Source organism: Phacochoerus africanus, chromosome X, assembly GCF_016906955.1.
Source record: "Phacochoerus africanus isolate WHEZ1 chromosome X, ROS_Pafr_v1, whole genome shotgun sequence".
NCBI classification, from domain to species: Eukaryota; Metazoa; Chordata; class Mammalia; order Artiodactyla; family Suidae; genus Phacochoerus; species Phacochoerus africanus.
The window spans coordinates 46,230,028-46,255,831 of record NC_062560.1 but is presented as its reverse complement, the minus strand read 5'-3'; the positions used below and the strand labels follow the sequence as shown (position 1 = coordinate 46,255,831).

General features: G+C 44.2%; 1 protein-coding gene across 2 annotated transcripts in view; it reads right to left on the bottom strand.

Moving 5' to 3' along the window:
- Positions 1 to 14,573: 14,573 nt before the first annotated feature.
- Positions 14,574 to 25,804, bottom strand: part of CCNB3 (cyclin B3) — a 65,456-nt gene continuing 54,225 nt past the window's right edge. For both annotated transcript variants that reach the window (XM_047765579.1, XM_047765582.1), the window contains exons 8-12: positions 23,632 to 23,769; positions 19,699 to 19,854; positions 18,780 to 18,929; positions 15,017 to 15,147; positions 14,574 to 14,793 (exon numbers count right to left, since the gene is read on the bottom strand). In XM_047765579.1, the coding sequence (XP_047621535.1) occupies positions 14,721 to 14,793; positions 15,017 to 15,147; positions 18,780 to 18,929; positions 19,699 to 19,854; positions 23,632 to 23,769 (648 nt within the window). In that variant the 3' untranslated portion in view covers positions 14,574 to 14,720. The remainder of the gene's footprint in view (positions 14,794 to 15,016; positions 15,148 to 18,779; positions 18,930 to 19,698; positions 19,855 to 23,631; positions 23,770 to 25,804) is intronic.

Here is a 25,804-nt window from a genome sequence, read left to right as displayed (position 1 = left end):
GGGGACATCCAGAGTGACAAGAACATGGGCCTGGGAAGAGGGAGGCCAAAAGCTTCTGCTTCTCCCATGGTTCTTCCAAATTTCTCACAAAAATAAACTAGGCCAAAATTGCTCCAAACCCCAATTCACTTTTTTTTTGAATGCCTGTGCCCAAGTCAGGCAAATCCAATTGAACTCCAGTATTTCTCCAGTGGTTCTCTCTAGTCTGCCTTCTGTCCCCACCCATCCTCAACTGATACCTTTGGGTAAGTGTCCCATCCCACTTAGCAAGAGCAAGCCAGAAAACTGGCCTCTCCCCACTTCTCAGACAAACTTAGCGTGCTCAATTACCTGACTCAGTCCAATGGCTGGTTCATTGAGGTGCACAATCCAGACTCTAAGCACTGGTTCTCAACTCTGGAACTCCACCAGCCTAGCCCACTTCAACCAGCCACCTGTGTTCCACCTCTGCAGGGGTGAGGAGAAAAATACGAACAAGGGGATAGTCCCCAGACGTCTGATTGCTGTGCCAAACAAACAAAAAAAGTCCTAGCTCTACAACTAGAGAAGAAGGCTCATGGAAAAAAAAAAAAAACATTGAGAGAAAAAATATTTAAAACTTATTTAAGCATCAGAATATGTTAACTTACTGTACGTATTTCAATGGGGAATGTGCCGTTGCTGTGTCTTTGGCTTTCTCTACATTACTCTTTCTTCCCAGGAAGAGCTATTAGATCAAATCAGTGAGGTCACCATGGCAGCCCAGCTTGGCTCCTCCGTGGCTACACACGTTAACAGCTGCGCACACGCTCCCTCACAGAGTTGGGAACCAAGTTGCATTTTTCTCAGAAGAGCCTTTTTTCAAAATGACAAATTTCCAAATGAGCAAATTTAAGGAAACAAAAGGAAGTCCTGGGAGAGGGTAGCTTTTTCTTGGCAATGCCTAAGCAGAGCTGTCTTGTAATTACTTTCATCACTGATGACAGTAAACTATACTCCATCTCTTGTGCTTGCTTTGCTGACTTGCTATACATCTTTGTACGTTGTAATGCTATTGCTCTGTGGTACCATCGGGATTGCCCTTCACCTACCCTGTCCCCCCACCCTGAGTCAGAATAATAGTACATGAAACCACTGGGATTTGGGGGGCTGGAGTCAACTCACGGAGCAGACCTACTAGGGGATAAGGCCCAGGAGCAAGTGTGGGCTTGCCAAATCACTTGGTTACCTCCTAACCTGCTTGGTTAGCAGTTGCTTCCCCATAAGGAAGACAGCGCTCACTGAGTGCCCGTTCTTGCACGTACTAGCTTGGAAACAAAGCAGGAAGTGGTGATCTCTTTCTCAAGGGAGTTGGCTCAGCCTCTGGAAGCATGAGTTCCTTTCAGGACTTCATGGTGAACTACCTGCCGGAATACAATTTAATTATTCGGGTGGTGGGACCAGACGCACACTGTCCATCTCAATTATGTACAGAGACGCCATCAGGAGCCAACGTTCCGGGGTTTGGTTGCATCTCTGGAGCACTTCCTGAGGGATGGATTGAGTGGGCAATTCCTAGCCAGAAGAACACTGGGGAAGGAGAACACCAGTGGATTTGGAGTGTCATCAACTGCTTTTGGTGTCAGTACCACAGGGGGTCAGCAGCTATCGGTCCCCTCACCAAAAAGGGCCGATGTTGTATCCAAAGGGGCAAGGAGGAAAAAAAAAGGAAGCATTGTCAACTTAACAAATCAGGTTAAAGGTTCATCAGGAGACACAGTTGGGATCAACATCAACTTCCCTCAGGAAACAAATAGAAGAATTTTAGTTTCATAAGAAGTAGAAACTGATACCAAAGCAACCAAACCCATTAGCACCTTTCCATACTGTAAAGGACCTTGATTGGCTTTATGGTTTGTGGAATTGCCTTCGTCTGTTTGCTAATCTTTAATCTATGTTATTTTCTCTGTTTTTTTTTTTGTTTGTTTGTTTCCTCAGAGGCCCCTGCAAATAAGCAGCAGGGCCAAGGGCTGGTTGGGGGAGGAAACTGTGGTATTGATGGTGTAACAGAAAAAAAAAAGCAGAAAGAAAAGGTCCACAAAGTGTGCCTATTCCTCCTCCCCATGAAATGGAACACCAGTCCTCAAAGTTACTAAGTTTTGCTTCCTAAAGTATTTTAATAAATGGAGAAATGTAATCCACACGGGTGTCTCATCATTGACATTCGCACAGGAGGAGTTGAATGGTGATGGAAATGGAGAGTAGGCGTGGGTGATTATCCAAGGTCCAAACAAGCCACGTGCATTTAGGGATGGCAGGTTGGGGAGGGCAGCAGGTGCACAAACCACGACTCTCCATCAGGGTAAGCATAACACTAAAAGGGCTGCCACAAAAACATTCTAAAACCTTAAAACCACTCAGGACAATGCTGTGGGGAAATACTTGCCACTGTACTTGTTCTAGAAGCTGGTTCTCTTGCAGGATCCAGATTCCAATGAAATGAATTAGTTCCAAGAGAGATGAAGTGAGGTAGAAGAGTACAGCCCAGATTACTGAATAGATGCATAAATGCAAAAAGTACCTTGAAAAGCTTTCAACAATACAATCTGCTCCCCTAAACCATACATCACATACTCCTCTCCCAGCCAGAAGGGTTCAAATGGGAAGGAGGGTTCTGGCTAGACCTGGGAGTTCCCTTGTGGCCCAGCAGGTTAAGGATCCAGCATTATCACTGCAGCAGCTCAGGTAGCTGATATAGCCTAGCTTTGATCCCTAGCCTGAGAACTTCCACATGCCATGGATATGGCCAAGAAAAAAAAAGAAAAAAAAAAAGACACGTATTTTGGAGTTTCCTGGTGGCTCAGTGGATTAAGGAGCCAGCATTGTCACTGAAGTGGCACGAATTCAATATGTGGCCCCAGAACGTCTGCATGCTGCTTGTGTGGCCAAAGGGGGGCAAGAAAGAATTTAGTTAAAAACAACAGTCAAACAATTAAAGACTTGGACTAGTCACTCATGTCGGAGCATGGTCATGTGAGAAAAAAGAACATATACATGTATGTGTAACTGGGTCACCATGCTGTACAGTAGAAAATGGACAGAACACTGTAAACCAGCTAGAATGAAAAAAATAAAAATCATTATAAAACAGAAAAAAATTAAAAAATTTTTAAAAAAATAAAGAAAACCCTTGGTTAGGCCTGGGATCAAAGTGGTTCAATTTCTGCCCTACTAAAAGTGACCCTAGGGGAGACAGTTATTAGTCACATTTAATGGGGAGGCCACTGAGGTTGTACTCAACCAGAATTCCACAAAAGGCTACACCAGCATGAGAACTTGGGTATTCTAAATCCTTGACTTTCTCGTACTTAAAAACTGCCTCTTTCTTAAGAGACAAAACAGTTGTGACCTTCATGGCCACACTTAAGTCTATTCCTGTAAAAACTACATCCTTAGGCTTTATGAGGGAAACAGCCCTGTTGCTGAGGAGCTACCACCAGGGTGGGCCCTGTAATGCCTGTTAAGAAGTTTGGACTACATCCTGTAAGCTAATAAAGTACCATCAGAATTGAATTTGTCTCTTTTTTCAATTATCATACGATGAAATCGCTTTTTTGGAGTTCCATCATGGCTCAGCAGAAACGAATCTGACTAGTATCCATGAGAATGTAGGTTCCATCCCTGCCCTCGCTCAGTGGGTTAAGGATCCAGTGTTGCCATAAGCTGTGGTGTAGGTTGCAGACACGGCTTGGATCCGACATTGTGTCTGTGGTGTAGGCCAGCGGCTACAGCGCCGATTGGACCCCTAGCCTGGGAACCTCAGTATGCCGCGGGTGCAGTCCTAAAAAGACAAAAAAAAATCACTTTTTTTTTCTTTTGGTATATAATTTAGTGAATTTTCATACACATAGGTAGTCATGTAACCACCACCACCATAGGATACAGAAGTTTCCACTATCCCATAAATCTCCTTTGTATCATTCCTTTATAGCCACATCTTAACCCTACTTCTAACCACTGATCTGTTTTCCAGCCCTATAGTTTAGGAAAGAAAGTCATAGACTATGTAATCTTTTGAGACAAGCTTCTTTAACTCAGCATAATGCCTTTCAAATTCTTTCAAGTTGTTATGTGAGTCAACAGTTTGTTCCTTCTTATTGCTAAATAATATTCCATTGTACTGATCTACCAGTTCGTTCACCCACTGAAGGAATTTTTGGTTGTTTCCAGTTTGGGGCAATTATGAATAAAGCTGCTATAAACATTTATCTACAGGTTACTCTATCCACTTCTCTAGGATAAATGCCCAGGAGTGTGACTGATGGATTGTATGGTAAATGCACATTTAACTTGACAATAAACTTCCAAATATTTTCCAGAGTGGCTGTACCATTTTGCATCCAAACCAGCCATGCTTGCAAGTTCCACTTGCTCCATATCTTTGCAAGCTCTTGGAACTCAGTTTTCATTTTAGCCATTCTAATGGGTGTTTAGTGGCATCTCACCATAGCATTTCTCTAATGGCTAATGATATTAAACGTCTTTCATGTGCTTATTTGTCATTCTTAAAACCTCTTGGGTGAGGTGGCTGCTCAAATTCTTTTCTCTTGTAATTGTTTTTCATTTACTCCTTATTGAGTTCTCAGAATTCTTTATAAATCCTGGATTCAAGCTCTTTGTCAGATACATGATTTAAAAATATCTTCTGCTAGTCCACAGTTTGGCTTTTCATTCTCTCAACAATATCTTTCAGAGGAACAGTTTTACATTTTTTTTGTCTTTTGTCTTTTGTAGGGCTACACCCGCAGCATATGGAGGTTCCTAGGCTAGGGGTCAAATCGGAGCTACAGCCGCCGGCCTATGCCACAGTCACAATGACTCGGGATCCAAGCTGTGTCTGCAACCTACACCACAGCTCATGGCAATGCCAGATCCTTAACCAGTGGAGCAAGGCCAGGGATCAAACCCATGTCCTCATGGATACTAGTCGGGTTCGTTAACTGCGGAGCCACAACAGGAACTCCTACATTTTTATCAAAAGAACAATTCATCATTTCTTTCTTCTATGAATTATGCTTTTTTTGTGTGTTATATCTAAAACTCTTTCTCCAACTCAGCAGTTCTTGACTAGGGATGACTTTGTCCCCGGGATACAGCTCTGGTTGTCACAACCTGAGGGGCATGGTGCTACTGGTTTCTCACAGTAAAGGCTGGGGATGCTGCTAAATGTCTTACAATGCACAGCAAAGTTTCCACAACAAAGAATTATCAGGTCTAAAAGGTCAATGGTGCTGCTCAGAAAGCCCAATAACCCACGTCACAAAGATTTTTTGTTGACTTCTCAAGGTTGTATAGTTATGTTTTTAGATCAGTTACTCAGGTTGAATTAATTTTTGTACAATGAATGAGGTTAGGTGAAGGTTCATTCTTTAGCATATGGATGTCCAATTGTTCCAACACCATGAAGTAAAAAAAAAAAAAAGACTGCTTTTATCATTGAATTATTTCTGCACCTTCTGTAAAAATCAAATAGCCATAACTGTGTGGGTCTAAGTTTGGACTCCGTTGCATTGTTCTCTTCCTCAATAACCATGCCATATTCATATTTATAGCTTTATAGCAAATCTTCAAATTAGAGTGATTCTTCCAACTTTATTCTTTTTCAAAACTGCCTTAGCTATTCTAGTTCATTTGCCCATGAAATTTTAAAATCATTTTGTCTACATCTACCAAAAAAATCCTACTGGGATTTTGAGTGGTATGGAGGTAAAATTACAGATCAATGGAGAAGTGACATCTTTACTCAGTTGACACCTCCATTCCATGAACACCACATTTCTCAGTTTACATGATTTCTTTCATCAGCATTTTCTAGTTTCCACCACAAAGATTTTGTATTACTAGACTTAAACCTAAGCATTTCATTTTGAGGACCTACTATAAATGGCTTTTTAAAGTTTTAATTTCCTTTTACATTGTCCAAGTACAGAAATGTGATTGATTTTGATGTATTGATTTTGTGTTCTATTACCTTGTTAAACAAACATGTTAGTTCTAGGAGGGTTGTTTTTTTTTTCCTTCTTTTTTTAGTAGATTCCATGATTTCCATCAAAACTCAAAGAGTTCCTGTCATGGCTCAGGGGTTAACAAACCCAACTAGGATCCTTGAGAATGCAGGTTCAATCCCTGGCCTCACTTAGTGGGTTAAGGATCCAGCGTTGCCATGAGCTGTGATATAGGTCTTGGATCTGGCATTGCTGTGGCTATGGCGTATGCTGGCAGCTATAGCTCCGACTTGACCCCTTGCCTGGGAACCTCCATATGCTGTGGGTGCGGCCCTAAAAAGACAAAAGACAAAACCAAACAAACAAACAAAAAAACACCTCAAGAGAAGAAAAACAGTCCATTAAATTTACCCAAGTTTTTACCACTCCTGTATTCTTCCTTCATTTGTAATGTTCCACTTTCCCTTCTGGTATCATTTCACTTCTATATGAAGAAATTTCTTTAGCAATTCCTTTTCAGTAGGTCTGCTTACTATGAATTCTCTTAGTTGTCCTTCACCCAAAATTGTGTTTTAAATCTTCCTTCATTCCTGAAGGATATTTTTTGGTGGATTCTCTGAGTTAAGAAATCTCTCAACAGTTGAAAAATTGTTGCTTCTTTCTGATTTAGAGTTTCTACTGAGAAATCGCCATTCAAATTGATATTCCCCTGTACATAATGCATCATTTCTCTCTGAATGCTTTCAAGATTTTTTTCTTAATCTTTATTTTTCAGAGGTGTTCTTATGATGCTGGGTTTCTTATGATCTAATGGGATTCTTTTGGCTTATCTTGGTTGGGACTTTCTCGTTGTCTTGAATCTATAGGTTGGCGTCCTTTACCAAACTTGGGAATTTTTCAAGCCATTATTGTGTCAGATTTTTTTTTCAGTGCGGCTGTCTTTCTCCTCTCCTCCTGGGCCTCCAAGGGCATGACTGATAGGCCTTTTATCATTGTCCCATGTGCCCCTAAGTCACTGTTCATTTGTTTCTAATATTTTTTTCTCGGTGGTTCATATTACATAATTTCCATTTATCTACATTAAAGTTTATTAACTCTTTCCTCTAACATCTCAATTCTGCTATTAAGCCCATCCAGTAAGTTTTTTTTTTTTAATTTCAGTTATTGTATTGTTCAATTCGGAAGTATCCACTTCGTTGCTACTTCTTTATAACTTCAACTTATCTGATTAGACTTTGCATTTTAACATTTGTTCCAAGAGTGTTGGTGCTATTCACTTGAGTTTTTAATAGTAGCTGACTTAAAGTCTTTGTCAGATAATCACAACATCCGCATCCTCTTGTTGTTGATTCTTATTCACTGTCTTTTACCATGCAAGTTGAGATATTTGTGGTTCTTTGTACGCCTGGTAATCTTGGAGTGTGTCCTGCACATTTTCAATATAGCATTATAAAACTCTAAGTCTTGCTTGAATTACATGGGAAACATATATATTTTTGTTCTAGCAGTCAGTGTGATTAGACTTAGGCGACATGTTCCCACCAGCCTTCTGTTGGTCCAATGTCAGTTCAGTTTTCAAAGCTTTTGCAGTATTATTCAGATCTGTCTGGTGTGTATGTGTGTGTGTGTGTGAGAGAGAGAGAGAGAGAGTGGGAGAGTGGGAGAGAGAGAGAGGGAGGGAGACCAAGTGGTCAGAATGGAATCTAGATGGATGTTTGATGTTTGTCATTTCATTCTTTGGTATGCTAACTGGGATATGATCAAAATAGGCACAGGTTACTAATGGGTATCCAGGAGCTCATTATTAAAAAAAAAAAAAAAAATCACGAGGTCATTTTCCTGAACTCCTTACCTCTCCGCATTTACCTCAGTGCTACCCAATTCTTGGGACTTCCAGTCCTCCAGTTGGAGACTGTTCACTTCTGCAACTGGACCACATCTGGGAAACAAGCAGTAGGAAGACAGAGACAAAAAAGCAACAGTGTGTGGCTCTGCTCTCTTGTGGCCCACAGCTCCACCAGACAATTACTAAGGTTTCCCCTCTCCAAGAGTATTGGTTCCCGAAGGCTCTTATGTTGCCACTGTTGCTGCCACTGCATGATTGCCTGGGGGTTGGGATGTGAGAGAAGAGAAATTTCTTAAAATGTTGGATCTCTGCCCCCCTCACTTCTCAAGCAAGAACTAGAGGGCTTCTCCTGGAGTTCTCTGCCTGTACTACACTACTCACTTCCAGATGTCCAAATACACTAAGTGCAGGTTGGGAAATGAGGTAGGGGGAGTGGGAAACTCACCACTGGTTTGCCAGTTCCTCAAATTCTGGTGTTCATCCATCTCCAGGCAGCTATTTTCTTTTCAGAATCCTCAAAGAGCTGTGCCATGCATTCTGTCCAGGTTTTAGATTGTATTCAGGGACAGACAAAGAGTAGCAAGTACTTAACCATCTTACCTAGCACTGTAACCTAGAATTTTAAATAAATCATTCTGGAGGTTATATGGAAGGTGAATTTTTTTTTTTTTAGGGCCACACTCGAGGCATATGGAGGTTCCCAGGCTAGGGGTCGAATCCAAGCTGTAGCCACTGGCCTGCACCACAGCAATGCCAGATCTGAGCCATGTCTATGACCTATACCATAGCTCACAGCAACACCAGGTCCTTAACCCACTGAGTGAGGCTAGGGATCAAACTTGTATCCTCATGGTTCCTAGTCGGATTCATTTCCGCTGTGCCACAAGAGGAACTCCCTGGAAGGTGAATTTGATGGAAACAAGATTGAAGATAGGTAAACCAGTTAGGAAAGTACTAGAGTAATCTAGGCAATAGAGGAGACCTCAAACCTGGGCCGTGGTAGAAGAGATTATGATAAGAATGCCAACTCAAGAAATATCTGAGATGTAAAATTCACAAGACTTAATAAGTCACCTTCTTACAAGGCCATAATTGAAAGTTATAAGAAAGGAATTGAAAGTGATCAAGACTGATGGCTCCATTAAAAAAATAAACAAAATACTTAGGAATAATAAGTATTATTATAATACTTATAAATAGGTAGTTATGATAGTTATACATACAACATGTATAAGTTATATAAGTATTATAAGTATGTTATATAAATATTATTACCATACTTATAATAAGTATTATTACAATACTTATAACAATATACTTGTAACAATAGAAATATAAAACTTATACTCTAATAACTGTAACACATTGTTGAAAAGACTTAAATAAATGGAAAGACATACCATGTTGTAGGGTAAGACATTCCAGTTGGATTCTCTTTTTTGTAATGCGAGGATCTGACTTAAGCCTTGATTGCCCAGATAACCACTTTAAAGAGGCACCAGTTCAAAGGTGGCTGTCTCAAAAGTCACACTGCTAGCCACCCCCACCCCAGTTCCTACTCCTTTGTTTTAGTGATCTTGATAGACTTTGCTAACTGACCATTTGGGCTGCTTGTTTTTTCTCCTCTCTAGCTTCAAATTCCACTCTTGTATTTTAAATTCACCAATAATGAGTGGGCCCCAGAAACCCTAGGTTCCCACCCTCAGCTTCAATAAAAGGAGAACCCCAGGCTTGCTCATTTGCTCACTCTCTCCTGCCCCTTGATCCTGCCCCAGGTATGCTGTGTATTTTCCAGGACCTGTAAACAAAAAACTTTGTCTCTTTCAAATACTGATGGTTATTGCTGAGGGCATCTTGCAATCATAAAAATAACCACAGGGCAGGTCCAGTGAAAACACTTGTTATGAACAGGCTGAAACCAGCACAAAACACATATTCATAGACTAGAAGTTTTAATATGGTTAAGATGGCAATTTTCCCCAAATTAACCAACGAATTCAATGCAATCCCAATTAAAATCTCAACTTTCTTTTCAGAAATCAACTAATGCCGTAATTCAGATAGAAATGCAAAGGACCCAGAATATAGTCAAAACAATGTTTTAAGGAGTTCCTATCGTGGCTTGGTGATTAACAGATCCAACTAGGAACCATGAGGATTCGGGTTCGATCCCTGGCCTTGCCCAGAGGGTTAAGGATCCAGCATTTCCAGGAGCTGTGGTGTAGGTCACAGACGCGGCTTGGATCCCAAGTTGCTGTGGCTGTGGTATAGGCTGGAGGTTACAGCTCCAATTAGACCCCTAGCCTGGGAACCTCCATATGCCAAGGGAATGGCCCTAGAAAAGGCAAGAAGACAGAAAAAGAAATGAAAAGAAAACAATATTTTAAAAAGAGAAACAAAGTTGGAGAACTCCCATTTCCTGATTTCAAAACTTACTAAAAAGCTAGAATCATCAAAATATGATATTGGCATAAGGACAGACATACAGGTAAATGGAAGATAACTGAGAGTCCAGAAATAAACTCTCACATTTACAGTCAATTAATCTCCAACGAGGATGCCAAGGTAATTAAGTGGAGAAAGTATAGTTATTTTTAACAAATGGTACTGGGGCAACTGGATATCTGTTACCAAGGTAGATGCCCCAGAATTATATACCCTTGCCCCTTCCTCGAAGGAAACCAAGTGTTCCTATCTAAGTTTCAGGAGGAAGCTGCAAAGAGAAAAACAAGAACTAGGCCCAAGGTGGTGGAAGATCTGACTTCCAGTAGACCTTGAGCTTCACTACACACTCATTGTAATATATTAGCATGCTTAAATGACACAGCCACCAGCACCTCAGGACAGTCAGCAACTGCCAGGACAAGAATCAGAAAAGTCAATACTGGGAGTTCCTGTCGTGGCGCAGTGGTTAACAAATCCAACTAGGAACCATGAGGTTTCAGGTTCAATCACTGGCCTTGCTCAGTGGGTTAAGAGCTGTGGGGTAGGTCACAGATGCGGCACGGATCCTAAGCCGCTGTGGCTCTGGCATAGGCTGGCAACTACAGCTCCAATTAGACCCCTAGCCTGGGAACCTCCATATGCCGTGAGTGCGGCCCTAGAAAAGACCAAAAAAGAAAAGAAAAGAAAAGTCAATACTGGGCTAAAAAGGAGTGTTGCCTCAGTTCCAGTCCAAACCTGTTCTCAGATAAGGCATGAATATTCCTCCCTCTTTCTAATTCTCTCACTTTTCCCTCAATCTTATATATATGGTGTCTCTGCCCAAATTGTGTTAAGAAGTTGATTTGCAAACTAAGTTCTCACTTCTCCATTCTCTGGCCATTGAATAAAGCTTGTGCTGTTCCAGTCTGAGCATCAGTTTCCTTATTGGCTATGCAAATCTGATTGGAAAGGAACCTCCCTGGCTGAGACAAGGGGCCTTGGCCCAAGCTAAGGTCCCAGCACGGGTCCAGTGGATTCATTCAGTAACATATCCACATACAAGAAAATGAAGTTGAACCCTTACAGCACACCATTTATAAGAATTAATTCAAAAAAGATTTAACACCTAAATGTAAGAGCTAAAACTATAAAACTCCAAGAAGAAATAATGGTCATAAATCTTGATGACCCTGAATTTGGCAACAGTTTCTTAGATAAATTATACTTCATCAAAATTTAAAAATTTTATGCTTCAATTAACACAATTAAGAATGTGAAGACAATCCACAGAATCGGGGAAAATATTTGCAAATCATATATATGATGCAGATTATATAAATAATTCTTACCTCTCAATAACAAAGAAATAAATAACCCAGTTAAGAATGGGAAAAGGAGTTCCCGCTGTGGTGCAACAGGATCAGCAGCATCTCTGGAGTGGTAGGACATAGGTTTGATCCCCAACTGTTCACAGTGGGTTAAGGATCTGGCATTGCTGCAGCTGCGGTGTAGGTTACAACTGTGGCTCAGATCTGATCCCTGGCCTGGGAACTCCATATGCTGCAGGGAGGCCAAAAAAGAACAACAACAACAAAAAGAATGGGAAAAGAATTTGAATAGACATTTCTCCAGAGAGGATACACAAATGGTGAATAAGCACAAGAAAAAAATGTTCAACGTCATTAGCCATCAAGGAAATATGAATCAAAACCACTATAAGATACCATTTCAGGAGTTCCCATCATGGCACAGCAGAAATGAATCCAACTAGGAACCATGAGGTTGCAGGTTCCATCCCTGTCCTTGCTCAGTGGGTTGGAGATCTGGCATTACCATGAGCTGTGGTGTAGGTCACAGACACGGCTTGGATCTGGCATTGCTGTGGTGTAGGCCAGCAGCTGTGGCTCCAGTTCAACCCCTAGCCTGGGAACCTCCATGGGCTATAGGTGCAGCCCTAAAAAGACAAAAAAAAAAAAGATACCATTTCAATGCCCATTAGAATGGCTAAAATAAAGACAGATAATAAAAAGTGTTAGAGAGGATGTGGAGAAATTGGAACTCTCATATACTGCTGGTGGTAATGTAAAGTAGCTCATGGTCCAGCAATTCCCCTCCTAAGGATATGCCCAAGAGAAATGAAAACATACGTCCACACAAAAACTTGTACATGAAGGCCCAAAGCAGAATTATAATTCACAATAAAAAAATAATAATTCATAATAAAAAAAAGTGGAAACAATCCAAATTTCCATCAACTGATGACTGGATAACCAGAATGTGATATATCCACACAATGGAATATTTTTCAGAAATACAAGGAAATGAAATACTGATATACGTGACAATATAGATGACCCTTGAAAACATTATGGTAAGTGAAAGAAGCTAAACACAAAAGGCTACATAGTGCAAGATTTAATTTATGTGAAATGTCCAGAACTGGTAAATCTATAGAGACAGAAAGTAAATTGGTGGCTGCCTAGGGTAGGGAGGTGTGAGGATGGGGTGGGATGGGGACTGACTGCAAATGGATATGGGGTTTCTTTTGGGGGTGATGAAAATGTTCCAAAACTAGATGTGGAGACAGATGTACAACTTTAACTTTGTGAATATAATAAAAACTATGGAACTGTAGACTAAAGTGGGTGAATTGTGGGTTATATGAACTATATCTCAGTAAAACTTAAAAATACGTAAGGTTACAAAGAAAACCAGTCATATTCAATGAGAGTAATCAAAATATAAACACAAATTCTTGACAAAGAAATAGATGTACTTCTTTAATAAGGCAGGAAATCTAATCTTAATTTTCAAGTAGTGATGAGTGTAAAATAAATTTTGAGACACGTACAACAACTATAACAAAAATGATTGATGGTTCCATTAGCACCTCCAAAGAACAGAGTTGGAAAAAAGGAAGGGAAATAAACCAGTTAATTGTCTCCCCTGATGACGCTCCAGGATTAAAAAGCAAGTACAAACATGACGTGTCCTTTCAGTGAGGTTGGAAAGTTGCAAGACAGCTTTCCAGCCTAGTGCTTTTAGCATATTTATACAAACTTGGCTGCACCAGCTAAGTCACTGCCCAGCAGCTCAGACTTCTCTGGCCATACCCTTTAGTCATCCTGCAAGGTAGTGGGATGGCACAGGAGGAAACCTAACAATACCTGGTCACCAAGGCAAAGCAAGTTGGGAGGGATAATGGAAAATGGATACAATGGGTAACAAAGCACTAAGGGCATGGCATGCTTTCCCTCCTGTGTTCAACCCAGCAGGAAAGTAGATATGACCAGACTAGCATGGGAATTCTTGGGTCAGAATTGAAGAGTCTTTAATGACTGTCCCTCTACCAGATATCAACCTCCAAGACTAATTTTCAAAATATTTGATAAGTGGTAACAATGGGCTACCGAGCGATCACAATAGTTGCCAGCCACAGCACTAGAATAGTCTTGGAGGGCCCCTGCTATGACAGACATTACTTGATTCAGTTGCTAGATTCCAGGGAGGTCCCAGAGGCAGTGACTTCATCAACTGGTTCAGGTCCTCTGTTAACGATTGAAGGAACTCTACCAGTACACATCACCCCAAAGACAGGACAGAGTGAGAGAGAGTAGAGCCTCCTTAAAGCTTTATGAATGAAGGACTGAGCAAGTGGCTGATGCTTGCATTCATGGGATACCTCGCTGATTTCACAGGTCAAAATTTCTCCTCTTGACAGAGGGTAAGGACCAAAAGAGATTTCAGTGCACCACTCCAAGGTGTTGGGTTTTTTTCAAATTTAGACTCTACGAAGTCATCCAACATGAAAGTGGGGGTACATTGCAGTGAAAATCCTAAGCCCTACCTTTTCATCATCGAACAAGAAGCAACTAGCAGGCAACCAGAAATGGGGACCAAAGAGTATTGGCCCACACTTCCAGCCGCCCCGGATCTGAACACTGAGACCTGTCTGTTGGGTAGGGGGGAATCTGTCTCTTTTGGACCTCCCTGGGGTCCTCCTTCTACAGATGGGGTAGAGGGGTCTCTCTCTTCAGACTGCCCCTGTCCTTCCCAGAGTCCTCCTTCTACAGACTTATCCATCAATTCCCTCCAAGCTCAAGTCCTCTTCCTGTGAAGAAAAAGCCTCCAAAAAGAGAGGGAAATTGGATAAGCCAGACCTTGAGGCACAGTCTTTACTAGGCAAGGAAAAACACACCCTTGGGTTACGCATGGGGCTCCTAAGCAATAAGAGGGGAAGGGAGCCATTTTACCAACCATTAATTTTTATTAAATTTCTAATCAAATACTACAATAATTTCTTCTCTTTTATAAAAAAAACTTAAATATTTATAACAACATCAGTTGGGGAAAAGACAAACAAAGAGAATAAAAATGAAGAAAAGTGATGACAAGACAAATTCAAGGACAGAATAAATACAGCCTATTTTACATGCCTGGCTGGCCCTGGTGGCTGCTGCCAGAGTGCCAGACCCTCAGCCTTAGAATTAGCAGCTGTTCAAAATCTCCTCCAGTTTCAACATGTCCAAGGGGGGGATTTTGGCGACTTCAAAGAAGACCCTGCAAAAGGAAGAGGGGTCTGCTCAGTGTAAAACAGGCCAAAGCAAGTAGGCTCCACGGAATAAGTGGGATACAGGCCCTTGGGTCCCTATCTTGCTTTAACCCTGGAGCAGAAAGTAAGGTAAAAAGTACCTGAATCTTTCTTTTCCCTTCAAAGAGATTAGTCTGCACCCCGACTCATGACTAAGCACAAACCCAACCTCGACGGGAGTTTGGTACTTACTGGTGGGAGTACTTGGACTGCACAGTCTTGAGCCTATTGCAAGAACGCAAAGTCAGCAGGATGTTCAGCTGCTTGACCAAGGGGTAAAGATCAGAGGTCTTGTAGCCAGTGTAATACTCCAGGGTAGGAGCCTAGAAGAAGCAACATGAACAGTGACTTTTCCAACAGGAAGCTGACCCTTCCTGTCTCCAATACCCCCAACTTCCTATCCATAGTACAGACAGGAAAGATGGTTAAACATTTCAAAGACCCATACAGCATGGACACCGACTGTTCATTATAGGGTACTAGCTAGAAGAATATATTCCAGCTGCACACGGATGGTATGGCTATATCCATGTGCACCACCTGGATATTAGCCCTGGCCATAGGTATTCATGTAAGTAGACACCCACTAAAGAACTTAAGGACCAGGGCTGACTTTGTAACTTACTCTCAGGTTAAGAGCCAATGGCCAGGCAAACCTCAGAGCAAACTTGAGCTCCCACCTAAACAGTCAACAGGAACATAAGGCTGGTCCTCCTCTCTGGCTCGAACAGCTATCATTTCATGCATTCGTTTTCTTGTTCGACTTTAAGGACGCCTATCATGTAGCGAAAGGGATATAGCAGAGTGTTTAAGAGCAAAGGTGCTAGAGGCGAACTACGTGGGTTCAAATTCCAGCACAGCCTTCAACCAGTTACTTAACCTCTCGGTGCCTCAGTTTCCGAATCTGCCACATGGGGATCATTATACTAATTAAATGAGTTAATATACAGAAATCACATCGAACAGGGTCTAGCATATACCCGAAGAATTAATATTACCCAAAGGACTAACATTACCAAACTCCATATAGGATGCTGTGAATACAAAGATGAGTAAGAGATGACAAAGCACCTGCCTTCGAGGAGTCTATACTCTAGCGGGGGAGACAGACGTGTACACAGAGAATTGCGAAATGTGTGGAAAGTGTTATGCTGGAGGGCAGCATGGGACACTAGAGGAAAAGAAGCACAGGGCCCAGGCATTTTGGCTGGGAGAGTCACAGAAAGCTTTGTAGATGGGGGTACGTCTGCAACAGGTGTTGAGAGTCTAGTGGGAGCTCCAGAGGTAGAAAAAGGAAGATTTATTATTCTGTGAGGTAGTGGTTTTCTTAAAATGTCTTAAAACTATTTTCTCTGAACTCTAGTTTGTTTTTTGTTTTGCTTTTTGTTTGTTTGTTTGTTGCCCAAATATCTTACCCGAAAGCTCAAATATCTTAGCCAGAATTGGGGGTGAGGGGCCAAGATGCCTACCAATTTGGATCCCTTTACATCTTACATGACCCCTGAGATACTTCTGTAGGAATCCCAGGGCTCCACTGAACCCCGTTTGCAAACCACTGCCACAGGCAGTCATTGGTATGCTGAGCAAGGGAGTAAGGCATCCTACTGAGTGTGTTAATTAAGATTAAGGGCCCTATTGTCATGGCCCCAATTGTTCAGGCCCCAGTGCCTCACAGGGACCCTTACAAAAGCCTGCTCACTGGTGTTGACACTTTCACACACTCTCTCACCTAACATACCTTCTACACTACTATACACTAGTACTGTTTCCAAAACACACAAATAGGCATATGTCTGTCACTTCGCTGTCTAAAAAACGTGCAATGCCTTAGTTTAACAGGGGTCTATCAGTATGGTAGCAAAGGCCTGTCACCATCTGACCACCCTCTATCATGCTGGTCTCACCCCTCACCATTCCCTGTTAATACATCCTCTGCTTCATCCACAGGAAATGTCTCATTCTGCCCCCCCCCCCCATACCTCACACTGTTTCCTTATTGCCTTCACATCTCTTCAAGTATTGTTCCCTCTACCTAGAATGTCTGGTCTCACAGGTTCCTACTCATCTTTCAAGACCCAGCTCAAACGTCCCCTTCTCTGGGAAGCAGTGTACACAGTACAGAGGACTATGGAGCCGGACTTCCTGGGTTCAGATCAGGGCTGACATTTAGCTGACACTCCCTGGTCCAGCCACACCAAGTGTTAAAAACACTGACATTTTTCTGTCCTAGTTGGCAAAGCAGTTTGCTGCCCTGAGCCTCTCAACTGTCCCCCCTTCAGGACCAATCAGACGTCCTCAAGATCCAAAGGTCAAAGCCTGGGTCCGCATAGGGCCTCCAGGATCATGGTTCTGGACCTATGGCCACATTCATTCTTTTTTTTTTTTTTTTTTGTCTTTTTGCCATTTCTTGGGCCGCACACACAGCACATGGAGGTTCCCAGGCTAGGGGTCCAATCGGAGCTGTAGCCACCAGCCTGCGCCAGAGCCACAGCAACACGGGATCCGAGCCGCGTCTGCAACCTACACCATAGCTCACGGCAACGCCAGATCCTTCACCCACGGAGCAAGGGCAGGGATCGAACCCGCAACCTCACGGTTCCTAGTCGGATTCGTTCACCACTGCGCCACAATGGGAATTCCGCCACATTCATTCTGATCACAGAGTAGGTATATGCTTTGACTAGCACTCCTAGTTCCCAAAGCCTAGGCCTGCCTCTCATTAGCAAAACATGGGAAGTTATTTCTTATCTGTAAAACACGGATAAGAGAGCTGATTTCATAGGGTTGTTGTGAAGATTAAGTGAGTTAACACAACAAGTGTTTAGATCACTGTCTAGTCACTCCATTAAAGGCCAGTCATTGTTATTATCACATTCTTTTTCATCATCCTCATTGTCATCATTGCCATTTACCAAATGCTTTCTCTGTCCCAAGAAATTTCAGGGCCCTGTCCAAGTTCTCTCCACTATTTAGAGGGTTCTTCCTCAGCACACAGAGGTTTTCCCATCAGTGGTTGGGAAGAGGATGCTCATTGGCAAACATATTCTTTCTATATGGAGGGCATGTTACACATCAGTAAAAACTCATAGTTTTCTAATGTTGCTTTCATTCACAATTTTTGATACAATTGAGAAAGCATCAAATATACATTCTGGTTGTATTGGGGAAGGAGGCTGGGTGGTGGGGACGGCAGGGGGCTCCTTCCTCGGAGAAGAGCACTATAGTAAACCTCTGAGTCCCCTATTATATACATGGACAGTTGCTACTCTGTTCTCTGGGTCAGTGCCTTCCAAATTCTGTTCCAAAGAGCTCCCTTGTGGGGGCGACCTTGCTGAGGAGACTGCCAGGAGCAGAGGTGGGATGGGGGTCACGTAAGAAGTGGGTCCAGGGTGTTCCCACCGTGGCACAGTGGAAATAAATCTGACTAGGATCCATGAGGACGCAGGTTCGATCCCTGGCCTTGCTCGGTGGATTAAGGATCCAGTGTTGCTGTAAGCTGTGCTGTAGGTCGCAGACATGGCTCAGACCCTGTGTGGCTGTGGCCATGGTGTAGGCTGGTGGCTACAGCTCCGATTCGACCCCTAGCCTGGGAACCTCCATATGCCACAGGTGCAGCCCTAGGAAAAAAAAAAAGTGGGTCCACCCCATCCCTCACTGCAACCGGAATAATTTCTCATTAGTCTGTTTTGTGATATTGGGCTTTCAGGGAAGCTTGGAACAAAGAGTACCGTGACTAAGAAAAATGAAAAAAAAAAAAAAAAGACTTCAAAACCATGGTTCTAGAAACCCTTTAGGCAGCTAGGCCCCCAAGATGTCCAGATGTTAAAGAATCATTATGGCAGGTATGTGGCAGTTCTGTAGAATTTCCCACGGCCCTAATTTACACCTTCCTCCTGAGCGGACCCTCTGCCTTTAAATCCCTACCCTTTCTTCTCCACCGCCCACAAGTGTTTACCCAGTGTCCCAGGTTCTTCATGTAAAGCGCCAGGAGGAAGGAGCCAGCAGCCAGCTTGGAAGCCCTCTCCTGGATGTAGTCGTATTCCTGCAGGGTCATCTCACAGATGAAGCGGGACAAGGTCAGTGTCTCCATGCTGGCACGAACACACTAAAGGCAGGAAGAAGACTGGCTCAGCCATCAATTCAGAACACTGGTGCCAAGCCAAAGACGCCCTGGGCCAACGCTTACCAGTCAGCCCCCCTTGAGCCTAAACAACTTTTCTGTCTGAATGATATATTTCTTCTGCACCCCGACGCACACGAAGGACCCAGCCCCCAAAGCACAGCATCTTTAGGAGGGAGGGGATTCTGCCATTGGCAAGAGTCTTTGCCACCCTTGGGGTTTTCAAGCAAATTATCCAGTATGCTTGGGGTCCCCTCCCACCTCTGCTTTCCGTTGGTGCCATCCTCTCAAGAGCCAAAGCCCTCCAGCTGTAATGGTGCACCTGCTCCTAGGCTGGACGTATTCCATGCTCCAGAAGAATTCCTTCCCTTTTCTTGTTTGAATCATATATATATGATTCAATATAATGATAAATATAGAGTGACTTCCACGGAAACCAATACTCAGGTAAAGGAAGAGGATTTTGCCAGCATCTCCCCCAAACTTCCCATGTGTGCCTCCCTGATTAAAGAATCTCCTTCCCCTCCCCTCCTCTGCCCTGACCTCAAAACTTTACAGGTACACCATGGCAATCTGTCATTTTCTCCCTCCCCCTCCTTCCACTCCACAAAGATTGCAATCTAGGAGGATGGACCAAAGAACCTACCCCCAGGTGTCCGCTTTCCCTTTTCCCACCACTCAGGCAGCCACTCTGGGAATGGAGGGGACGAACCCAGAAGCGGGGCAAGGAAGACTTAGGCCTCCTCCCTCTTACCCTAGCATATCTGCGCAGAAAATGATAGGCAATAGGAATGTTGATGTCAAATTCTAGGGTATGCAGGATTCGGATTTCCATGGCAAGCATCTCATCGCGCTTGTAAATATCATCGCAGATGTACAGGAAGTCATCCACACAAGGTGGGCAGGGCTCCTACGGATGGAAAAGAGAGGCAGTGACAACCAGGTGAAGACCGCCCCCTCCTCTCTGCTTGGAGGTGAAAGGCAGACGAGGAGAGGGGGGGAAGGATAGGAGGTAATAGCATTTCCTAGCATACATCTTCAGGGGAGCTCCGAGAGCCAACTTCTGGTTGATTTGAGGGGCCCGTCTGGAAAACAAAATTGGAAGATGGGGGAGGCAGATGGGGCTTCTTAGGGTAGATTCTTGTAGCACTGGAAGTGGCAAAATATGGCACAGGGACTGGGAGTGATGAGCTCTCTCCTAATGCGTGACAACTCCCCCCTGAATCTTTTCTCTAGCTGCATCTCACTGCCCGTCCCAGCGTTCTTCTCGCATCTGTATTTTCAAATCACAAACTGGACCAGTCCTCCGGGTTCGTGTAGGAGAAATCTAAGGCCTGCTCTGGAGGGAACAGAGGGAAGGAGACCACGGAAAGGGGAGTTAGAGATGGAAAATAAGCCTGCACTTTGTCTCCCAGACAGAGGAATGAATAAGGAGGATTGGGAGGGGGCAATGCTGGAGTAACGGGCAGTGAGAGGGAGGCAGATAGGCACAGAGAGAGCCTAAGCAGAAACTGAAGACTGCAAGGGGTGGGAGGATGCGCAAGGGGGCTAGACTGGGAGGATCCCCGTCAGGTCAAGGGCTAGAAGACCCGCTGCCTCCCCCCACCCACCCCACCCAATCAAGGAGTACCTTGCCATTCCCAAGTCACACCCTCTGCAGGCTGAACCTTGGTCTTAGGGAGAGAACTAGGAGGCAGGAAGACCCTTCGAATCTTTGTCTGTTTGTTTTAGTGTTTTAGGGCCACACCCGCAGCATATGGAGGTTCCCAGGCTAGGGGTCAAATCAGAGCTGTAGCTACCAGCCTACGCCACAGCCACAGCAATGCAGGATCCGAGCCGCATCTGCAATCTATACCAGAGCCCACAGCAACATTGGATCTTTAACCCACTGAGCGAGGCCAGGGATTCCTCGTGGATACTATTTGCATTCAAGGCGGCTGAGCCCCAACAGGAACTCCCCCCCCGAATCTTTTCTCTAGCTGCATCTCACTGCCCGTCCCCGCGTTATTCTCGCATCTGTATTTTCAAATCACAAACTGGACCAGTCCTCTGGGTTTGCAGAGAAGAAAACTGAGGCCCAGAGAGAGGAAGCCACTGGTTCAAGTTCACCCAGCAACCTAGTGACAACCCTAGGACAGGAAACTCTCCCTTCCACTGCTCTACTCACCAGTGGCTCCTTCCTTTCTTCTCTTTTTGTACCATCCCCAGATCTCCCCTTGTAAAAGTCTTTCTGTGCTTCTCAATCCTGTGAGGGGAAGACACCCCTTCTCCAAAATACTTAGTCTTTTGTCCTGACAACCTGAAGAGGGGACCCTTCAGCTTCCAAAATTTGCTAGGAGAGAGCATGCCCTTCATCCACTTTTCCTCCCTCCTGCTCTCTGTTGGCACCCCCGCCCCCCAGGCCCAGCTGCTTGTTCAAAACCCCCTTGAGGCTGAGACAAGGAATACTTGATGGAGCCCCAAAGACATCCCTAGGTAGGGAGAGGGAGGAGGAGGGAAAGGGGGGTGGAGGGAGAGGGGGGAAAAGAGAGAGGGAGGTGAGCAATGGGATGACTCAGGAAGCCAGTGCACGGGGGAAGGAAATGAGCCAGAAAGAGGAGGAAGGGAAAAGAGGAAGCAAAAGAAGGAGAAGGCTAGGGGGCAAGGGCAGGAAGGAGGGAGGGAGGATGAAAGGAGGGAGAGAAGGAGCCAAGGAGGAAAAGAGGGTGCAAGGGAGCAGCCGAGGAAGGGAGTGAGAGGGAGCGGGAAGTGCGGGGGATCCAGGGAACCAGGGAGCAAGATGGTAGGAGAGGAAGTGAGCCGGAGAGGGCAACAGGGAGGGAGGGAGGAGAGAGAGAAGGAGCCCAAAGGAAGGAGACAGGGAAGGAGGGTGGGAGGGAGTTAAGTGGGGAAGAATCACAGTGCTTAGGTACCTTGGAGCAAGGATGGGAGATGAGGAGGGAAGGAGGGAGCAGGGAGGGGACAGAAGGAGGGAGCAGACAAGGAAGGGGGGGGGGGAAGGAGACAGCTACGGAGAGGGGAGGGGAGCAGATACTAGAGGAACCAAAGGGAGGATGGGGGGGGAGGTCAAGAGGGGAGAGAGTCAGCTAGAGAAGGAGAGAAGAGAGTGAACAAGGGGTAGGGAGAGAAAGGGAGGAAGGGAGGGAGGGCTGAAGGGGGGAGGAGGAGGGAGGGAGGGAGGGAGGCACTGGAGGAAGGAGGCAGGGAGGGAACCCGGGTGGAAGGGAGGTGGGGCATGGAAGGAGGGAGCAACTGAGGAGGGGAGGGAGGCAGGGAGAGAGGGGTCCAGAAAGGGAGGGTTGGAAAGAGCAACAGGGAGTGGGTGGGTGCCAGGGAGGGAGGAACCCACTAGAGAGTGAGCTCAGGTACAAAGCAGGGATTCGGGGATCAATCCAGGGAGGCACTGAAAGGGATGGGTGGAGTTAAGGAGGTTCTGGTCAGTGTGGGAACTGATGAGTGAAGGAGAAAGCAAAGGAGGGAAGCAGAGCAGGGATACAGCTGAGGAGGGAACAGTTGGCATCTAAGAGGAAAAAATCAAATGAAGTAGTTAGATGGATTATGGTTATGAAGGAAAGGCCAGCTACTTGCTTTTATACTGCTCCTTCAAAAATCATGGAGTTCCCGTCGTGGTGCAGTGGTTAACGAATCCGACTAGGAACCATGAGGTTGCGGGTTCAGTCCCTGCCCTTGCTCAGTGGGTTAACAATCCCGCGTTGCCGTGAGCTGTGGTGTAGGTTGCAGACGCGGCTTGGATCCCGCTTTGCTGTGGCTCTGGTGTAGGCCGGTGGCTACAGCTCCGATTCAACCCCTAGCCTGGGAACCTCCATATGCCTAGGAGCAGCCCAAGAAATAGCAACAACAACAATAACAACAACAACAACAAAAAAGACAAAAAAAAATCATTAATGTATTTAGGAGCTCCCCGTCGTGGCTCAGTGGTTAATTAACGTGACTAGGAACCATGAGGTTGCAGGTTCGATCCCTGGCCTCGCTCAGGAGCAGACGTGACTTGGATCCCGCATTGCTGTGGCTGTGGTGTGGGCCGGCAGCTGTAGCTCCGACTCAACCCCTAGCCTGGGAACCTCCATATGCTGTGGGTGCAGCCCTAAAAAAAGACAAAAAGACAAAAAAAAAAACAACAGTTAATGTATTTGGACTCACTGCTGTCTACACCAGGCCATTTTCGCTTCAATGTCTCCAGCACCTGGATATGGAACTACTTTCTTATATATGCAGTTTGAGATTCCACTAGATGGAAATGGTGTTGCTAGAAGAAGAAAAGGGGAATGGGGACTAGTCCGGAAGGAAGCTTTAAGAAGAACAACCCATGTAATTAGGAACATGCCCACACACACACACACACACATCTTCAAAGAAGAAACAGAACTTTGTTGATGCCAGGAAACAAACATGCCACCATTTGCACCGAACACCAGCTTTCCTGCTAAGGAAGACAGACAAAAAAATTGGGAGGAAAACTGATGTATGTGCATGTATGTAATTGCATACACACACAAATATACACATATGCACATGTGCATATGTGTGTACATACATATATTATACATATATACATACATTCACATGCATGCATATAAATACACATCCATACGTAAATACATATATATCTGGTATGGAGAGAAACCAATAGATTCGTTTTTTCCAGGTCCTATGAACTCAGGCTCACCTCAAATTTTGCTGCAATCAGAAAAGCAGTGGAACCAAGGAGCTGTAGCTTGTCTCTCTTGCATATTACCTCCATAAGGTAATGATCTACCAGCTTTACTGCCAAGTACAGGGTCTCGTGACTCATCTCAAAGGTCATCTAGAGGAACACACAAACAGGGCAGGAATTCACATATTGTCCAACTCCAAAGCCATATCCAGATAGATCGAACTACCCGGTCTGTGGCATGGAGGAGAGTAGAGCTACCGGACCTGGCCAGCTGAAACTCTGCTCTGAATGCAGGAACCACCTTAGCTAGGTACCTGGCTATATCTCCTGTGCCTTTGAGGACCCTGGACTTATCTATTCCTACCCATTTGGGTAAGTGACCAATCTCAATGTCAGAGAGAGATGCTCTGCCTTCTCTCTGAGCACCTGAGTGAACATACCTTCTCTTTGATCTCCAAAACTGAGATGCTGGCTTTCCCCATGTGCTACTTGTAGTGTAAACCCAAAAAGTTGGCTTCTCCTTTGGACATAAGTTTTGATTGCCAAGGTATCTACTTCAAAGAGGTATCCACTTCAAGGATGGCCATCTCCAATGAACGCACTGCCAGCCCCAAGACTAGATAAGGAACCAGGCCACCTCCCCCACTGAGGCTTCTTTGTCAGCTACCATTGGATTTAGTAACTGACCATTTGAACTGATTTTTTTTTTCCTCTCCCCAAGCCTTAAATTCCTGCACTTATGTTTTAAATTAACTGACAAAGAATGACCTCCGGAAACGCTAGGCCCCCAACCTCAACCCATTAAGAGCAGAACCCTCTGGCCTGCATGCTCAACTGCTCACGCTCTCTCACTCTCTCTCCCCTCTCCTCCAACCTCAACCTCCCATGTGGCTCCAGGGGTGCTGTGTAAGTCTGAGGTCCTTTAGATAATAAACTTTTCATTTTTCAAAGTTTCCAGATGGTTACTGCTGAAGGGCATCTTGCTGTCATAATAAGAACTTCAAGGTCTAGTCCAGCCACAACATTAGTTATTGATGGACTGAGACCAGCACTAAACATTACTACCTTATACAGTGAACTCCCCAAAGAGATGTTTATTTAGCTCTGAAATACAGAGACGTGTTTATTAGTTTATTCATTCACTTCTCTTTCCAACTAGATATGTTATCAAAATATACGGATTGGGAGCAAGTACCAAGAGCACCATTTGGAAGTGAGAAGCCAAAATGAGATTAAAGCATCAGCAGTATAACCCTCCTTTCCTTCTTTCTCTCATTTGTCTTTGTTCTTGCTTTTACAAACTTCAAGAAACCATGTCTTATAGCCCCAGTCCCAGAGTTAGTGCTGGCCCATATGGCATCTTTGTGCAAATTAGAAAAGAAAAAAAAAAAGGCATCTCTCTGGGTGAATGCAGCCCTTCTGGCATACATCTTATCATGTAGACAATACTTTTATATAAATTAACAAAAGGTACCCCTGCCTCAGTGTATAGCAGGCTCACAGCCAGAATGCACAGCATGGCAAACAGGGTATGAGCTGGATTCCATTGCCTGCTTTTGCCTTGCAGGAAGCTATGTGTCAGCACTATTTGCACTGTACACAGTGGTTCCACACAATCCTCAGTGATGTTTCTTCCGCACAACTCCTTAGGCTCTTAGGATTCAAAAACAATAAAATCTAGGGCGTTCCCCATGTGGCTCCATGCTAACAATTGTGCATTGCTGTGGCTGTGGCATAGGCTGGCAGCTGAAGGTCCAATTCGACCCCTAGCCTGGGAACTTCCATATGCTGCAGGTACAGCCCTTAAAAAACAAAACATTATTCTATCTTCCAGGTCTATAATGGAAAAAATAAAAATAATTATATAAAAAACAACAACAAAAAAACCCCTCTATACTAGCTCTGTAACAGGGAATAACAAGTCTGACTCCATATTAGATCTGTTTCTTTTACCTTTTAACCTTTGTATGACATTGCTTCTGCTAAAAGTTAATCACTAAAGAGATGTGGCCTATAGCTTGAAGTATACATAATGGTCCACTCCCTGGAATCCTGCCCCCAGGCCTGAATGTTAGACTAAAATACCTTTACTTAATTCACAGGAAGCATCCTGAACTAGCTCACCTGTGAATGGCTGCAGGAAAGAAATTAATACATTCTCTCTTGGAGTCTGGCCAAAACCTGG